Here is a 17,979-nt window from a genome sequence, read left to right as displayed (position 1 = left end):
GATATGGAGAATGCTGAGGTACTCAATGATTTTTTGCCTCGGTCTTCACCAGCAAGTGCTCCAGCCACACCACCCAAGTCGCAGAAGGCAAAGGCAGGGACTGGGAGAATGAAGAACTGACCACTGTAGGAGAAGATCAGGTTCGAAAACCATCTAAGGAACCTGAAGGTGCACAAGTCCATGGGACCTGATGAGATGCATCCGCGGGTCCTGAGGGAACTGGCGGATGAAGTGGCTAAGCCACTATCCATGATATTTGAGAAGTCGTGGCAGCCCGGTGAAGTTCCCACTGACTGGAAAAGGGACAACATAACCCCCGTTTTTAAAAAGGGAAAAAAGGAAGACCCGGGGAACTACAGGCCAGTCAGTCTCACCTCTGTGCCCAGCAAGACCATGGAGCAGATCCTCCTGGAAACTATGCTAAGGCACATGGAAAATAAGGAGGTGATTGGCAACAGCCAACATGGCTTCACTAAGGGCAAATCATTCTTGACGAATTTGGTGGCCTTCTACGATGGGGTTACAGCATTGGTGGATAAGGCAAGAGCACCCGACGTCATCTACCTGGACTTGTGCAAAGCATTTGACACTGTCCCACGTGACATCCTTGTATCTAAATTGGAGAGACATGGATTTGATGGACGGACCACTCGGTGGATAAGGAATTGGCTGGATGGTCCCACTCAAAGAGTTGCAGTCAACGGCTCGATGTCCAAGTGGAGACCAGTGATGACTGACGTTCCTCCATAAATACTTGGGGGTCAACTGGGGTAAACACCAGCAAGCACAAGTGAATAAGCTACTTAGAGCTGAAAAACACTTGGGCAACAAAAGGGAATAAATTCGGCTTAGAATAAAAACAAGAATATGCTTTGTAATACTAAGAGGAATAAAGCTGTGCAAGAGCTTTCTAGTTGGGCCACAGGAGCAGGAGACATAACTGGCTTTAAGACAAAGTAAGGTTCTTGATAGGACTGTGTGGGTTGCAATGACAGGGGACCCACTCTGTGACCCTTGCAGGAACCCCTCCACGCACATATGAGCTCGAGTGTGTTGAAACATTTCTTTCTGATAGAAAGTCTCAAAACATGTTATTTGGACAGGTCCTTAATTACAAGCTTTACATTAATAATAATAATTTTTTTTATAAGATCAATATTTCTGCTTCTTGCTCCATTCTGGCTGTACAGCGTTCCTTGTGGGGAGAAGTGATCGTATTTTTTCCATGCAGCAGTAGTCTGAGCTGATTCACGTCAACAGAGCTGTTAACACATACTGGAGGCAGGAATATGAACCTGCGCCGTGCCCACAGACATGGTTTGACAGAGGCCATTTCAAATTCAGTCATGCGAGTGGGGAGCTACTTTATGGACAATGACTGAGCCTGTTTTACATTTTATGTTTGAATGATGAATTTTTTCAAAGGAAAACATATTTAATCAGAACCCATTCTTTCTCTTTTTTTCTTCCAGGCTTTGTGGAAACGCTGAGTACCTCTCACAGATTTGCTCTTCTCCACAAAACACTTACACCCTATCTCCCATGTGAGAAGAGCTCCGTTCATCAGGTCTGGGTTTGTTTTGGTTTTTTTGTTTTGCTGAAATCTGGGTATGAAATTTGTTGCCCTCTCAACTGGAGATGGCCAAGAAACATTTAGCAGTCCTACAAAGGGACTGTCACAGCCACAAAAAGGCATCCCACCATGTCTGCTATGAAGGCAGCTATGCTCTCCATCCCCAACATAAAGGCATTGGACCATGTCATCCTACAATTTAAACAATGCTATTTAAATTGCCTCTCAACTTGAAAGAAGTCTCTGTACCTGAACTCTAGCCTCCCAGAGTGTGGTAAAGAAAGGAAAAACACAGCCTGATTCAAAATCAGTTCTGTGCGCTCCTGCAGAGCATTTAAAAGAACAAAAACATCAGCCTCATTAAATCATAATAAAATTTGTGTTCCAAACTGTAAACGGGAAGGGAAATCACAAATTAACTGGAGAAAGGCACGTATACTTTTACTGACAGATATAAGTCTTTAGACATACACAAATGTCAAGGACTACGGTACCGAAGGGCAGTAAATGCCACCCATACAGGGAGCATTCACCATAGGCCTGCTATCAAGAGTGTAATGGTAGGTAACAGCGGTTTCCTGGCTTAGCTAGCAGTAATTATTGCAAATGCCCAGACTAGTAAGCCTGAGAGCCTGTTTAAGGGGAGTAATTACATATTTTGTCAAGAAGTTAGACAAAGGGGAGTGATTTGAAGAGCACCAGCCTTGACCTGGGGTCTGAAGGGCTCATACAGACTGAAGAGTTACCTGCAGGATGCCATGGGGTTGGTGATACACTTAGCACACATGGAACACGTTTATTCCTTTCCCATATATTGTTTCTATAACATTTCTGCCCTAAAATTAAATAAAACCATGTTCTGTAAAAGCTCCTTAGTCCCTATTTCTGTCTTGTAGTCCCTGGAGGAGAACTGGCTCACAGATGCTGCACTGAGCTTAAGCCCACCACAAGCTTTCAGGGCTGCAGCCTCAAATGCTGATTTAAAAAGAGAGGATTGCAGCATCCACCTACACCTCTCTCCCTTTTTCTAACCCCGTAAAGGTACCAGCTGAAGAGATGACACCTAAGTAAGACAGGCTACAGAGGGCCACGGATGCTGACAAAAAGGCAATTAACCCCAAACCTGTGACTCAAACTGCTGGTGAATTGCGTGGGCTGCTGGGTGATGGATTTGATTGAAAACCAGCCAACTTTAAAAGGCTTTGGACTGAGCTCTGTGAGCTTGGAGACTGTCAACGCAAAGGTTAACTACTGTATGCAAATCAAATATGTAAATGTAACATTCAAAGTGTGATCACATATATCAGACAGAATTATGGCTCCCTGAATCCCGTAACAGAACCTTTCCTTACATGTTTTCTAAAGTCTCGTGTTCATTACAAACTAATAGGAAACAAATGCAATGTCAGGTTACAGAAGAGGGGGAAGACTGCACTGGAGAATATGGGGAGACGTAATGCATTTCAGTAAAACTTGATGCACCTGACACCTTTGTCTCCCTTTTTAAAGTCCTATTTGCATTTTAGAAATTTATTTTCAATAAATTAATCTTGCAAAATAACAGTCAAAATGGTAATCAGCTATTACAGCTACAGTACCAGTCCTGTGGACCAGTCTGGGCACATCCAGTACGTGGTTTCAAATGGGAAGCATTTTATGGTGTGCAAGTCAAAGATCCGCTTGGGATGCACAGCTTGGGCACAGCACCTTGCCTGCCTTTTGTGGGGTGTTTTTTAATGTCTTCAACACTTTAAACTCTACGTTTTCTACTCTGTTTTTTTCATATACTTTTGAAATATGGCAAGAAACAACGAATGTTTTCTTTAATGAAATCTTAAGTACTTTCTGCTCTGAATCTTCTGAAGCGCTAGTGATCAATATCTTTCCTGGTCCAAACATATTACTTCTAGAAACATCATCAGATAATAGTTCTAAGCATCCCCCCAAATCACATATGAGTATACTTTCGTAAAATATTATTGCTTCATTCTGTCTTTGCTATCTCTCAACATAAGAGATTGTGATTACTCTGTATAGGCACAAAGGAATGAAAGATGGCATGCGAGTTCGAAACTGGAAGGCTGCTCTGCAGCTCCTAGACACAGACTCTGATGTTATGATCTACAAAGCTTGTACCTTTCTTCTACAGAAACATTGTAAAGAATTTATTCCATTCATATTTAAGTTTTTCACCTGGATTAAAAGGTTGAATAGACCATCCTTTGAAAATGTCATGCATTTTTGAGTTGACAGGTTTATTTTTTCCAGCAATGGTCTTAACATCAGCTTTCTTATCTTCTAAACCTGGTACCTTCATGCAGTAATCCAGGAAACCATTTGATCTCATTATTTCTGTATATCCTCGCTCACAACCGCAGACTCCTCTCTAGGTGATAAAAGGGAATTCAGTATTAAACCAAAGAGTATCCTCTCACAAAACAGTGCAAATTGTAGGCAAACTATGAAGAAACTGCAAGGTATATCCTGCACATGCAACTTCACCACCACCAAACCAAACAAGCCAGGAACCGGTGCCCACAAACCCATTTCAGTTCAAAGAGCCAAAATAGATTTGGGGAATTGGTTGAAAAAGAGTCAGTAATTATGGAGAAGCCCAACATACTAACATTTTCATCCTAACAGGCTTAGTAACAGGCATCTGTGGCTTGATCCAAACTCCTCTTCTCAATAGCTATTTTCCCTCTGACCGTGTTGGGCATTAGAAGAGACAAACAAGAAACAATCCCACTTCAGACCCAAACCCTTCCCATGTATTTCCACTCCAGTAAATCACAGGGATATCTGAAATTAAGCTTGCTTTCTTACGGCCAAATATACACTGCCCTGGATCAGTCTAAGCAGTTTCTTCAAGAAGTTTCTTAGAAGTCTGTGGTTTGCTAAATAGATACTCCATTTTCTGGATTTCTACTTTAAAACAGCTTTTTTAGATTGTTTTTCTTTGCTAATTATCTTATAATTACAATGCTGAGGGTCTGATACTCCCAGTTACGATTCAAACAGGCAATTGATTTACAGTCTCTGTGATAAGAATTTAACTCTTGACATCAGTTTTGTTGCCACAACATCCCACACTTGTTGACAGACATGATCCTGATCTTTTTTTGGACAAAAGGTGAAGTCTCAAGAGTTTTTATAGCTAACAAATTCATGCTTAGCCATCATTTTTATGTTCCTGTAGGCTCTGAGCACTCTCATGACCCTCCTCTCAGCCACATTCAATTGCCCATGAGCTAGTTTCCTATGGCAATTCCTCAGATGAAGCTGAGAGCTGTGGAGGCTGTTTTCAAAATATAAATATCTAAACCCCAACTGCCCCTGGCTACTTGAAGGGTTCTGGGTTTTATACTCCGTCACAGTACTGACACGGATAAGGCATTTTGGGAAGCTCTTACTCTGAAGTCCGGTGCTGCAGGAAGGGACATTCGTAACCTCTGGGCTCGTGTTTGCTCAGAGGCAAAGAAATGGCAGCGGCTCCACCATTCAGCAAGTGTTGCAGATGCTCAACTTTTCAGCAAAAAAGGTCAATTCCAGGTTTTGCTTTCGCAGGCAGTATGGGGGTGGGGGGATCAGGCTGCTACAGCTTCCCTACGCTCAGAGGGGCTTTCTGTGTCCGTGGAGGAGCAGAAGAGGACATACTCTTTTATCTCCTCTTTTACAGAAGTTTTAAACAGTCCATTTTCTACAGCATAGTACAAAAGCATTCAACGAAAATTAAACCAAGAGGTTCCAAAACCCCTCCACAGAACAATACCAAACTTGCAACACCAAATAAATAGTCTATCATTCATTTGTCCGGGTTTATGAAGGTTTCCTTTCAGACTGAAATTCCCACAACTTCCTCGAGGTGGTATCGTGGGCACACTAAACTATTTTCTAGGTCCTGGAATGCATTTAAGATACAGAAGCTAATTGAATAGATTTTGTGGTGTTAATTTCTCAACCATGTTCTGCAGCGAGCAATTACCTGTGTGCAGTAGGAGAATGGTTTTCTGCAGGCCGGGCTGCAGTGCCGAACTTCTGCAGGTTTTGTCCGAAGAGCACACCCTCCTGTAAAAGAAAATACTGAGTGCCTTCAAGGGCATGTTTTAAAATGTTTTTGACTTGGATCACCGTAATGTAAGAAATGCTTGCTTGCTTGTTTTATATAGTTAAATACTAGTCTATTGAGCACATTAGCATAATATCTGTAGGCATTGCATTTATTAAGTTGCCTTAACAAGGTAGGGAATTATTATCATACCCATCTTGTTAATGGAGAACAGAGATATACAGATTTAAGCAATTTGCCACAGGCCACATAGGAAGTTGGGGACAGAATCGGGAATTAGATGCAGATCTTCTGTGTCCTCATTAATGTCTTATATAGATAAGAAGACATAATCCACATAACGCTTTTGCCCATCCTCACTTGGGGAAGTCTCTGCTTCTATAGGAATAAAAACATGTTAATGAGTTCTTAACTACTTGGCAACCTTTGCACATAAAACTTTTGTTATTATCTTAACTAGTCATTATAAATAGAACTAGATAAGAACATCTTAATTTCCATTTCTACTCTCTTCTCATTCACCCTGTGCATATTGAGAGAGATCCTACGGATGTGCAAACCCTACTGCCTTTGCCAATCTCTCGAGGAGCTTCAAAGTGCTGGCCATGAATTTCCCTTTTCATCCTGCGCTGGCAGAATTTGTAGGTCACGGCAACAGCAGGAACCTCACAGTTTGAGTGATTTGAGATTCCTGTGTGTTGAATAGAAGAGTAGGTACAGAAGCTGGGCTCTCTACCACATGTGTGATATTCTCTTCTGTTCTCCACAGTTACAGGAAGGTTGCACTAATGGCTGTGCAAGCCAGTCCAAGCAGCCCTTTAGTATATATACACTCATTTCTTCCTATGACCAACCCAACAGTAGGAGTAATTCGCCCAAATACTCTCATGTAATACATGTGTGATGTTGACCTGACAGCAAGGCTGGTGAGTTCCCATCTGTCTTTCCTACACGCAAATCTGAACTGAAATTCTGGAGGAGTTAGGAAGGATGTCCAGCTTCCCTCTGAGCAACAGATGCAGAAGAAGAAAAACGTGAATGGAGACTTTTCATTCATAATCATGCATGGCAATTTGTGGATATACCTGTGACATTTATTCCATCTGAGCGCTGACACCACACTGTGCGTACATTGTCTCGCCAAAGGCTGGTTTTCCACAGGTAGTCATAACACTTCCCTCCTGCAATATCAATACCAGTTAGTCTTTACCTTGCAACAAAGCCAGAATAAACTCTTCAACGGGAGGAAGCAGCGCTGTGGCCACACTACCTGAGCAAGGTCGTGTTTCCATCGCTTGCCCAGAGCAGCTCTCCTGGTTCTCAAGAGACTGGACGATAAACGCCCTGGATCGAGACTGGTGCCCCATTGTCTCGAAGCTCCTGCCGTTGATGCAGGTGAGCTCGCAGGAGCTCCACTCTGACCACTCCGTCAGGTGGCAGTCACCTGCACATTGAAAGAATAAATCAGGTTTTCGAAAGGAATCAGCCTTAAAGGATAAGGACAACCTAAGCATACAACAACTTTAATAGTGAAATACCCCCAGTTTATCACCCAGTGGTATGCAATGTTCAGATTTTCTGCTTCATGGGGAATCTCATTTTCTCAAAAGCCAAAAGAAGTCTTTTTCAGGTAATCCAGAAACAGCAGACTGAGCATTTACCTGATCTGCTGAAGTACAGATTCTTACTACGACGGCTGACAGTACTCAGAGCTATGGAAGCATCTCCATCTCAGACAGCTATCACAGGCAGAAATGCACCATGACTTTCCAAAGACTTTACCTGGGCAAGGCACAGAGCACGGTAACTGCAGCACACTCTCTTTCGGCAGCTCACCACATAACGCATTTTCTACTGGTTTGGATGTAGCAGAAACAGATGCATCATGCACTACACATGTGAGGTTGCGGACTTGCAATCCTTCTCCACACTGTCCACCCTACAAAGTGATAGAAGGGAATGGAGACACACATTGCCGATGTTAGCAGATGACAGAAGAAACGCAGTTGATTCCACCTAAAAAGACTTCAAAGATACAAATTTGGTCTTCGGACTGTGGTAGTATCCCCAGTTATGGGAAGAAGATGGAGATCTCCTCTGTAGACATCTCTACAGAAGCTCAGAGGCAGGTCAGAGCCACATAGAAAAGTGTATCATAACCAAAGTTGGAGAAGAGGTGGGTACCATAAAAAATGAATACTGTCTTTGGGGTCAGCCCTTCATGCCTTTTACTAGAGCTAGTGAATTTACTGATTCTTAATTAGTGCCCGGTTACATGAACACAGACATTTTTGGCTTCTCTAAAGAGTCCAAGACCAGAGCCTGCCCATACGGAACAGACATTTCCACTCATCTCCTCTAACGATACAGCCCAATAGGAGCACTTACATTGTTTAAACCCTGCAACAGCAAAAATCCTCCAGCACGCTTAATTAGACTGCAAGGGTTATCGCACACTAGGCTGTTTGTGTCGTTTATTAAAGGGAGCTATTGGTTCTGGAGTAGACAGAGATCACCAGCTCGTGTCACATACTCTACCAAAACATCACCCAAAGTCAGCCATCACCTGTTAGCGCTGAACCCCATTTGAACAAGCAATAGAACGCTCCATCTGAGCCACTCCATGCTCATCAGCCCAGTTCTGAAATACAACCTACTGGCTGAAGAAGACTTCCCTTATCAGAAAATCAATACTGTTTGGCTAAAGTGATGATCAAGCACTGAAGACACTGTAAGAGCTGAAGCACCGAGGCTATTTCTAGAGGATGGAATTGTTTCATTCTTGTCTGAAAAACAGAGCTGCAATGATGTTTGAGGTGCACACCTTAAACCTGCGTGATGCTTTATGAATGTGCGCCTGAAGCCTTGCGGAAATGGCACTTTACAAAATTCAGTAAATAAAACTCGAGAAGAAGGATGAAACATTGCTCTTATATAACCAAGGGAAGTGCTCCTTTGGATCACTTGACAGTGGATTCTTTTAAAATAATGGACTTCATCTGCAGAACAGAATGGCTCCTACTGAGTGCATTCATTCAGCAGTGGGTTTGCTAGCAGGAATCTCAAGAATGGCTCTCCTGCACACACCTGGTAGCTTTTTCATTCTCTCCATCCCTTCTGTTGCAGACCCACAATGAAATGGAAATAAGAGTATAACTAGCCATTGCTAATCGAAAGCATCTTAGAGAAGTATTAGTGTAGATTTACTATATGCAGCCAGATTTCAATTTTTTAACACTGTGTTTCACTTTAGTCAGTATGTAACTTACTGTTCTAAATTACTGTTTCACTGCTGAAACCTCTATTGCGGTCTGAGATTAATGGGGTGTGAATAACTCATGCGGCTGTCAATTGGGTTAGAGCTCTTAGAAATGGCTGGTGGAAACAGAAGATGACGTGGAGAAAATTCTCAGGGGAAATGGGCACTAATCAAACTGCAGTGTATTTCCAGCTCAGAGTGGCTCAAGGAATGACTAAATGACTGGAGAGGACAAAAAAAGTTTTTAAAAAGATACTTATTCTTCTATAAACAATATATAAGTAGTTATATATGTATCAATATAAAAATAGTTATATGAATACTGAGATATAAATATAAATATAAATATAAATAGGTGAAAACAACACATTTTTTTGATACAGCAGTCTCCACTGTGAAAGTCCACATGCAACATTCTTCATTATTCTATCATGCAATGTTGGAAAGACATTCATATTTTCCAATGTTTAGAACAGAGAATAAATAGAAACCATGGACTCTCAAACAATCCCAAAGATAAAGGTTCACTTTTTAACAGTGGCTTCCATTTGCCTGCTTTCTTTCAAGACCAGCAATGTGTTTTTAACAATCAATTGAACACACTTAAAAGATAAAATGTCATCCTGTCATTTACAGTAGGAGATGTTTTTTGGTATATTTGGTAAGGTCATAAGCAATGCAGGAGCACTGCATTAACATTCTTATCATCTTCAAAATTATTCATGTCCCCAAAATTATACATTTGAAGATTAATTAATAGGTGTGGAATCAGTGGAAGTTCGCTGCAGTAATGGCACACTGAGGATGCAGGGAATAGCTGCTAATCAGAGGAGAACTGCCAAGGAAACTATCACATATTCAAAACTCGGGGGATCAAATCTGTATTGTAAATGCTCTTCATTGGAAGATGTGATCATCTGAGGTTTGCCTAGAACCAGGATTTGCCTCGAGTCACGAGCTCCTTGCAGGAAATATGCAGGGATTTGACTTCCAGAGGGGATTCCTTCCATCTGGCTGCAAAAATTTCTACACTGACCCTATGGAGGATGAAGAACCCACCCTGGGTTCCCTAAATACAGCCTGGAGGTAGGGACCCCTCCATGAGCACCCACCTGGAGCCTCTGCCTCTCACCCCTCTCACCCTAACTGACCATCAGTAAAATAAGGAGAAGATTTACACCAGGACTGTGTTTTGACAGCCAGGTATCTTTTGACTTTAGCAACACACTAACATAAAGCAGCATCTGCACAAACTTTCTCTCACATCACCCTCCAATATTTTCCATATATAACACACTAATAAGACAAGAGATAACAGTCCTAGTGAGATGCTTTGCCCAGATGTGCCTTTAAGAAAAGTCTTCCCTTTTCAGCTTTTACTGGGGTTCATGTGTGTTCACAGTTCTTTTAGGTAAAGAGTTGATTGGGCAATGCTTTCACAGGTTGATGAGCATTTAATCAGGTAAAAGTTTTCTCTAATGAGGAAGCGTTGCATGACCACATTTAAGGGAGTGCTTTTAAAACACATTAGAAAGGAAGGGTTCTTAGTCTTCTTATGAATGTCAGACAGCTAGTGCTTGATAATGTCTAGCTACTTCACTTACATATGAACAGTGTCAGCCACTGCTATTTTATTTTTTTTAAGCTAATCAGGGTAAACCACTTCAACTCCAGTAAGAAAATTATTAATGCAATGTAACCCTTTAAGATTAGGTGTATTGACCCCATTTCCCAAGTTCTGCATCCCTCTGAATGCAGCAGAAATGCCCCATGCCTGCTGGAGGTGTGCCTGTGACATGTGTAATTACCTGGAGAGCAATGCACTGATTTCCGTACTGTGAAAATCAACAATACAGAACACTTAGCGGGCTCTATTCCTAAACATGCAGACACTTCTAATTAGTCACATGGAGTCAATTTAGCATAAAATAGTCCTTCTGCAATTAAGAAATGCAGTCTCAGTTATCTCATAATACAAGGAAAAAATATTTTAGCCTTATAATTAATTGTCCTGCTTATATTATTACAGGAAGACACTTTCACAATATGCATTTTGGTCTTACCATAGGATGCATTCACCTTCTGTCACAAAGCATCCTTGAAAACAGGACTTCTGAAAGCTTTCTTTAGAAAGTAAGCTTAAGTTTCTTCTCCAGTAAAGCACAGGAATAAATCATCCTGTATTTATGAACTCCATTTAATTCCTAAGCACCTCATTAAAGAGAAGCGAACACGAATAAAATGGCTCCTCTCCAAAACAAAGCAAAGGGTAGAGAAGCTACATTGCAGTAATTTAAGGAGAGAAGCAGGCCCTATCTCACTGAAAGCGTGGGATCATATCTGGGTTAGGGAAGACTGTGATTACTTGCTCTGAGCTGAAATTTAGCTGTGTTCTGGATGCGCACACTTTTAATCTGCACGGTGTGTTATTTACTTGGAGTATGCTAGGGCATTAATTCAGCTTCCCTACTAATTCTTTTATCAGCTATGTTAGCTCCTACGGTTGAAGGTCTCTTCCCTAATGTTTAACAGAATTTCCTTATGTTAGCTGGACAAAATATCAGCTAATGTTATAATTTCGTTATATTTATGTTATACATAAATAAATACTGACTGCGGTACATACAAGGACCATATTCACATACCTAGTTGAAATGAGTTGTTCATTATGTAAAATACAAATATATTGCTGTTTCTCTGATCTTGCACTATGCAAACACCGTCCCGCTCCAGATTTCATTTGTGAAAACCTGGGAAAATTCTGGTTATCTATTCTGTCATCCGCAGTATTCACTACACATCCATCTACCGCATCTAGAAACCACAGAGGTATTCGAGGCATTCACAGTGTGGTAGGGGGCAGAGCAGAAAACACAAGGGATGTGTCTTTCGTGCATTATTGGCTTCAAACTCCTACATGGTATAATGTGGAGAAGCAGCCACAGATCCGCACACAGGTGCTGTCCCCTGGGACCAGACAGTGTTCTCTTCCACCCCAACCACGCTTGTCCCACCACCATCTCAGCAAAGCCAGTTATAAGCAGCCTGAGTGGACTTCACTCTGCACAAGAAACCTCACTGTGAAAGATTCACCTCTGCTTAAACTGGGTTACCGACTAATATGTTTCAATATTGGAAATGTGATTTTACAGATAAGGAGAGAAGAAAAAGCATAGAGGGGAAAAAAAGTCAATTCAAGCCTGATGCAAGTCACTGGCAGTGAAAAAATGAGAGGTCCAGTGCTGAGCAGAGGTGCCGAGCATAGGTACAGCACATCGCAGCTGAATCCAGCCATTTTTAGATCATTAAAAAGATAGCCAGGCTAAGGAGAAAGTAGAAACCAGCACTTCATACAATAACTCACACTATTGTATTGGAGACCTTGTGGGGAAAGACCTGCTATACAGTACTTAAAAAAAAGGAAAAAAATTATAAAAAAGACTAAGCTCTCTTGAAATCTAGCGTATCTGTTTTCTTGTTAGACTTACTTTATATAATTAAATTATAGGTCACCATGACTACACCCACTCAAGCACATTTACTCCATAAATCTCCTTTAATACCTCTATAAGCTCGCAGTACTTTAACTCGTATTGTTAAAAATTGCTGCTGATGGCTGGAAGATGAGGTGCAGAGGTTTACCGCTCCTGAACTTCCCCTGCTTTCCTACAGATCTTACCAGCGCCTTCCATGGCCACAGAGACACCTCCGACCCGCGAACAGCAGCCTCAATCAATTCTGCCACGTAATGATGATTTTTGTCGTTGACCCCCGGTCGCGGGGAACCCGAGGAGCCCTCGGGTAGCGTTGGAGAAAGCCATACCTGGATTCTGCAGGGAGACCACGGGCCCAGTAGCCAGCTGTAGCAGGGCTTCACCGGGCAGCTCCTGTACTGGGTGAGCTGCTCCGGGCAGGGTCTGCCCTCACCCGCTGCCCGCAGGACCACCGAACGCCCACGCACCATCTGGCCTAGGCGAGGGGAGAAGACGGGACACGGTGAAGGAGACCCGGAGGAAGAAAGAAGGGCAGATTTTGTGATTTATCAGTATCCTTGGTTCATTTTCCACCACTAAAATCTGTTTGAAAAGCAATGAGTCGGGAAGACTATTTGGATAATATGGATGCAATTGCTAAGTCTAAGTGATGCAGTCACTGATATTTTCAAACACAGTTTTTAAACACAGTTTTGTATGTTTTCCAAATATATTATTTGTTTATGCAACACATTTAAAAACTTGACTAAATCCTGATTATTAAATATGACAAGAAAATAATTCCTGTGGCAGCATCGTTTCTAACTTTACACAGTCGGTATGTTTCCAGAGATTTTTAACAAATGAAATTTTCTTTTTATGATCAATTATGTGCATCTAATTTGAAAACTGCAAACACTCTAGTGGCTATTACCGTCCATAACCACTTCTGCCATTTCCATTAAAATCCTATTTATTATTGGTGAAAACTTCTTCAGCCACTGAATGGAAAAAGCAATTATGTTACTACTTTTGAAATAATAAAATTGAATACATTCATTAAAGTTACAGCAATTCCATTTCCATCTCCTTTGCTGTCCATTTATGTCCAGGAATATTTTTCACTCAAAATGTTTCAATTAGAATCCCGGTTCCAATTAAAAAGAAAAGTGGGAAAAAAAAAAGCCCTTATGCAACAGGATGCAGAAGATTGTGCCGGGGATAAAATTTCTGCCTTGACTTTCAATAGGCGTGGATCTGAGAGACAGTTAAAAAAATAAAAGGTCTGGGTAATAAGGGCACACACATGCAACAAGACAGAGGCAAGCGGTAATTGCTAATTCACTGAGAAGGAAAGAGAGAACGTGTTCCGGTGGAGCTCTCCTATTTGGATCACAGTCATTTAGCTGCAATCATGAGTAAAGGGGAGTCCGGCGGGGGGGCAAACACCTCTGCGAAGTGGGGAGGCTGAGATATCCAGCCGGATCCTTCTCCCAGCTATTTATGCACGCACTTTTTAATTAACAGTACTGCAGCTGGGTTTAAGGTACATCTCTAATAACTGTCACTGTGACTGTCTACAGAGCAGGGTTTCCAAAAACATTTTAGCAAATAAAAATTAAAAGCAGACACACCTGAAAAAGCTATTGACAGGTTCCTTAGCAAGTTCTCTTACCTTTACAATGCTATTCCCTTGCTCTGACCCATTGAATTCCATTTTTAAACCCATTTAAACCAATTTTAAGACTTCCTCCTTTTCCAATTGTAATCCCCTGGACCTGGGGAGTTTGTAACAGAACTGATGATAAAAGCTCTTATCCACATGACTGTGCATTCAGCCATCACGGAATCAGATACATTAGGAGGTGGAAAAAAATCCTACCAGCTGAGAGGAAAGGAAAGGTAAGAAACTCCTGCAGTTCACTGGGGGTCAGAGCAAGGGAAGAGAATCCCCCCAGCCCGCTGTCGGCAAACCCCTGGCAGCCCTCCCCTGCCCAACAGGCCCAAATTAGCTGTTTGATCCCCTCCAGCAACGGGACCGAATTTGCCAGATTCTTCTTAATTCTGAATGCTGAGGATTGGTAAGCAATGGAAAAGGCTCTCTGGGAAACCGTGGGAAGCCTGTAGCTGTGGGATTTTCGGGATGCCCTGGGGGGAGCTCTGCAGCCCCACCAGGCACGAGCTCCCGAAATGGCAGCTAAGGAAAAAGGAGGTCTCCCAAGGTTAAAAGATCTGATTTCATTAGGAGGAACTTGAAGCCTGAAGCATTCATCAAGCTATTTTAATTAAAGAAATAATTTTCTTTTGTACACTGTTTAACATCTTTCTAGCAAAATGTAAATGGGAAGATCATTGAATAGAAAACACGATTTTCCTTTTAAGAGGAATTAACAACGGTTCTGTATTTATTTACATTTTCTTTTCCTACAGTTGGTTATCCAAACCATTTAAACTCACTACATTAACAATGGTCAGCTGGTGCGTGACTCATTTAGTCTATCACTTTCTTTTTATACTGTGAATAAATCATCGAAGAAAGAAATTTCACTGAAATCTTTCTTTGCACAATCACTGCAGTGAGTTTCTTAAAGCTCTGATTTTTTTTTTCTCACTCCACAAAGATTATCTAGGTGCTCAGTTACCACTCAAGTAGCAGAAAACCTCCCCATTTTTACCTTTTAAATACCTTATCTTTTGCTGCCTATGGAGAACAGAATCTCACTGCATCTGAAATTAATTTGCTTCCAATACAAACTCTGGAAGAGTCAAAGCAATCCTAGTTATTTCTTTAATTTCCCAGTGAATTGGCCACATGTCTGATTCCTCTGCTCTGCAGTATTTAATGATACAAAAAATAAGATAGAAAGTGTGGTGAAAATGGAAAATAAGTGTTTCTTCATATCCTCAAATTTGTCATTAGTTTTGAAAGGGGGGAAAAAGAGGCTAATGCTGGTCACTTAAAATTCTGTTTTGCATCAGCAGCTAAAATTTCAACTCAGAAACTCAGGGTCATATTTTCAAATCAGAAGAATAAGATTTTTTTACCCCCCCAAAAAAATTCTTGCCATTCCTTGCATTTTATCCCCACAAAGTGATGTGTCCCAGCTGAAACCAAGATGATTAAAATTCCTGCTAGAGTTCATCCCAGTCAGAATTACTGACACATCGTTATCTGTTTGATGAGCGTGAGCAGAGTATATAAAACACAGCCCTTTCAGGCAACCACAAGACTAAAGCAGGGATCAAGTTACTTAAATACAGCCCTGGAGGTCAGGCTAGGTCAAGTCACAAGCAAATGGGACTGGTGAGAAGTGGGGCTTTCATCTACTTCCCACTGTTAGTCCTTCCAGCAGGCACTGGGGCATCCCCGGCTTGGGGAGAGGTTTTGGTGGCCCCTCTTCCAGCAATGTCTCCCAGCACCATCAGACTGGGGCTTGACGAGTTTGAGTAGCAAGCGAGAAAAAGTCACGGAAGTTTCTTCTTCAGAAGGCAAAACCAAAAATGTTTTCCCAAACTGGTGATGAATCAGTGAAAAGGGTAACCACCAAATTTTTCAGTTGTGCACATCCTTGTCCCCCTCATTTCTGTCCCACGGGTCAGTCTGGTCTTGGGGTGCACAGCTCCGCAACCCGCTACGGTCTCTTCTGGGCTCTGAGGACCGAGCAAGGCACGGCAGTGTCTTCAACCCTGGGTTACTCAGGTAAATCCCGTAATTTATCTGATGAAGTCAGCTTTATAAGTGGCGAAGCATGGGTTTAGGTGGGTGTATACTGTTTAGCACTCCTCTTAGACAACTTGGGAGAAATCATACGGGATTGGAAAATGTTTACGTAGAAAAATGCAGCATCCTCATGTATTCATTTGCCTTAACAATGGAAATACAATTTGCTGGGGATTATCCTTACCAAACATCTTTCCAATAACTTTGATTCAGGCCGCGGGAGCATCATCCATTAATGCAGTACTATACATCTTTTCATAGCAGTACAGCAACTGATACGAGGAACCCTAATATATAACCCAAGATCAGCCTAAAGCCCTAGCCAGCATCCTGAACAGATGCTGTGCAGAACTACAGCTGCAACAGGCAAATATCAGTTACACAGCTCCATAGGCTCAGCGCAGGCAGGAAAGAGAGATCTACTTTACTCATCATCATTTATAAAAATCAATATATTCGCCTTTGGCTGCTGTGTACCAGAACCATATTAGCTGACAGTGCCACATACACAGCAGCACCACTTCATGTTTAAATGCATTGTTCCATAAAATAAAACGTGAGCAAGAAAAAGGTACCACGCATTAAAATATATCACAGCAAACCGTTACTGGAAGAGATGGACAGAATAAAAATGTTAGCAACAATACTTGAGTTAAGAAACATATGAAAGCATAAATGCAGCAACACTAAATTTTGATCTGAATGATATTTAAATTATGTTTCTCTTTGAAGCTGTTTATGGTACTTCAGCAGGTCCTTCACACGCTCTCCAAGAAAAGCCAGAAAAGCAGAATATTATTGTGAGTGGAGCCAGTAATGGTGCGTACAACTGATTTGCTGTGTATTATTTCTGAGAAGCGTGCAACTAAGTCCTACATTTTAGCTTTATCAAATACTGGACAATTACTTATTTGGCAAAGGGAAGCCGAATCAGTGTATACTATGGCCAATTCCCACAGCTTGTTTATTGTCATCCTTTGGTTTTCCCTGTCATGTTTGAGGCTTCATCCTATTCTCGTAAGTGCCCGTGAGAAACTCAGGATGATTTCAAAGCTGTTGCAGTCTATGAACCTTCAGGTAGGGAACCCTTACTGTATTCATCTGTGAAGTACCACCTGTAGATGAGTACATAATTAATGTCTTCTCTGTTAATACCATCATCAAGTAGTATTTATAACCAACTGGAACCCAGTGAAGAAGCTGAAATGACGGTGTTTCTGCTGTTGGAACCACACAAAGGCCGTGGCTGCAGGACTGGTGCCAAGGTCCCTCCATCACGGATGTTTGATATCAGTGTAGCTCCACACTTGATGGCTGCTGCAGCAAAACTCAGATCAGGACTGGGGCTGCAGTAAAATTAACCATGCACTCGGAATAACTTGGATGCAAAGTACTGTTGTTTCATTGGCGCTCCTGCTTTGGGATGAGATCCAGAAGACTCTTGGGTCCCTGCAAAGCTATTCAAATGATAGAGAAGGACTGAGCAAAACTTGGCTTCTTTATGATACAAATTTTAAGAAGCTTTCCCAGCTGCTTAGCTGCCATAGGTTCACAAAACAGTATCTCCAGCTTTTAAATCGTACACGTCTATGGCCTGAACTGTACGAGCAGATCTCTAGCTAGCAGTAGAACTGAGTTACATAGAGTTAATAGAGTTAACTGAGTTAATAGAGTTATGATCTTTGAGGACCAGAAGATGACCCATAGACTGAGCTGAGCTTGGGCTTGACTGTGTGGTTCAAGTAATGAGGCTGGCATCTACAGCGAGAACACTTACTGGAAGGTCTGCTTTGGCAGGGCACAGATGTTTCCAGTCTTCCTCTGCAGAAACTGAGCTCTGATTTAGGGCATGAAGTGCCTGCCCCTTGCATGCATTTGCAACCA

At 41.8% G+C, this 17,979-nt stretch overlaps 1 protein-coding gene across 2 annotated transcripts in view; it reads right to left on the bottom strand.

Annotated features, from left to right (window-relative positions):
• THSD7B (thrombospondin type 1 domain containing 7B) overlaps window positions 1-17,979 on the bottom strand; it is a 338,963-nt gene that overhangs the window by 5,759 nt on the left and 315,225 nt on the right. For both annotated transcript variants that reach the window (XM_052793131.1, XM_052793132.1), the window contains exons 22-27: window positions 12,725-12,870; window positions 7,425-7,581; window positions 6,913-7,086; window positions 6,728-6,823; window positions 5,559-5,641; window positions 3,767-3,959 (exon numbers count right to left, since the gene is read on the bottom strand). In XM_052793131.1, the coding sequence (XP_052649091.1) occupies window positions 3,767-3,959; window positions 5,559-5,641; window positions 6,728-6,823; window positions 6,913-7,086; window positions 7,425-7,581; window positions 12,725-12,870 (849 nt within the window). The remainder of the gene's footprint in view (window positions 1-3,766; window positions 3,960-5,558; window positions 5,642-6,727; window positions 6,824-6,912; window positions 7,087-7,424; window positions 7,582-12,724; window positions 12,871-17,979) is intronic.

This window comes from Harpia harpyja, chromosome 7 (assembly GCF_026419915.1).
Source record: "Harpia harpyja isolate bHarHar1 chromosome 7, bHarHar1 primary haplotype, whole genome shotgun sequence".
Taxonomy (NCBI): Eukaryota; Metazoa; Chordata; class Aves; order Accipitriformes; family Accipitridae; genus Harpia; species Harpia harpyja.
The sequence above is the reverse complement of the archived record's forward strand: the minus strand, read 5'-3'. Positions and strand labels throughout refer to the sequence as shown.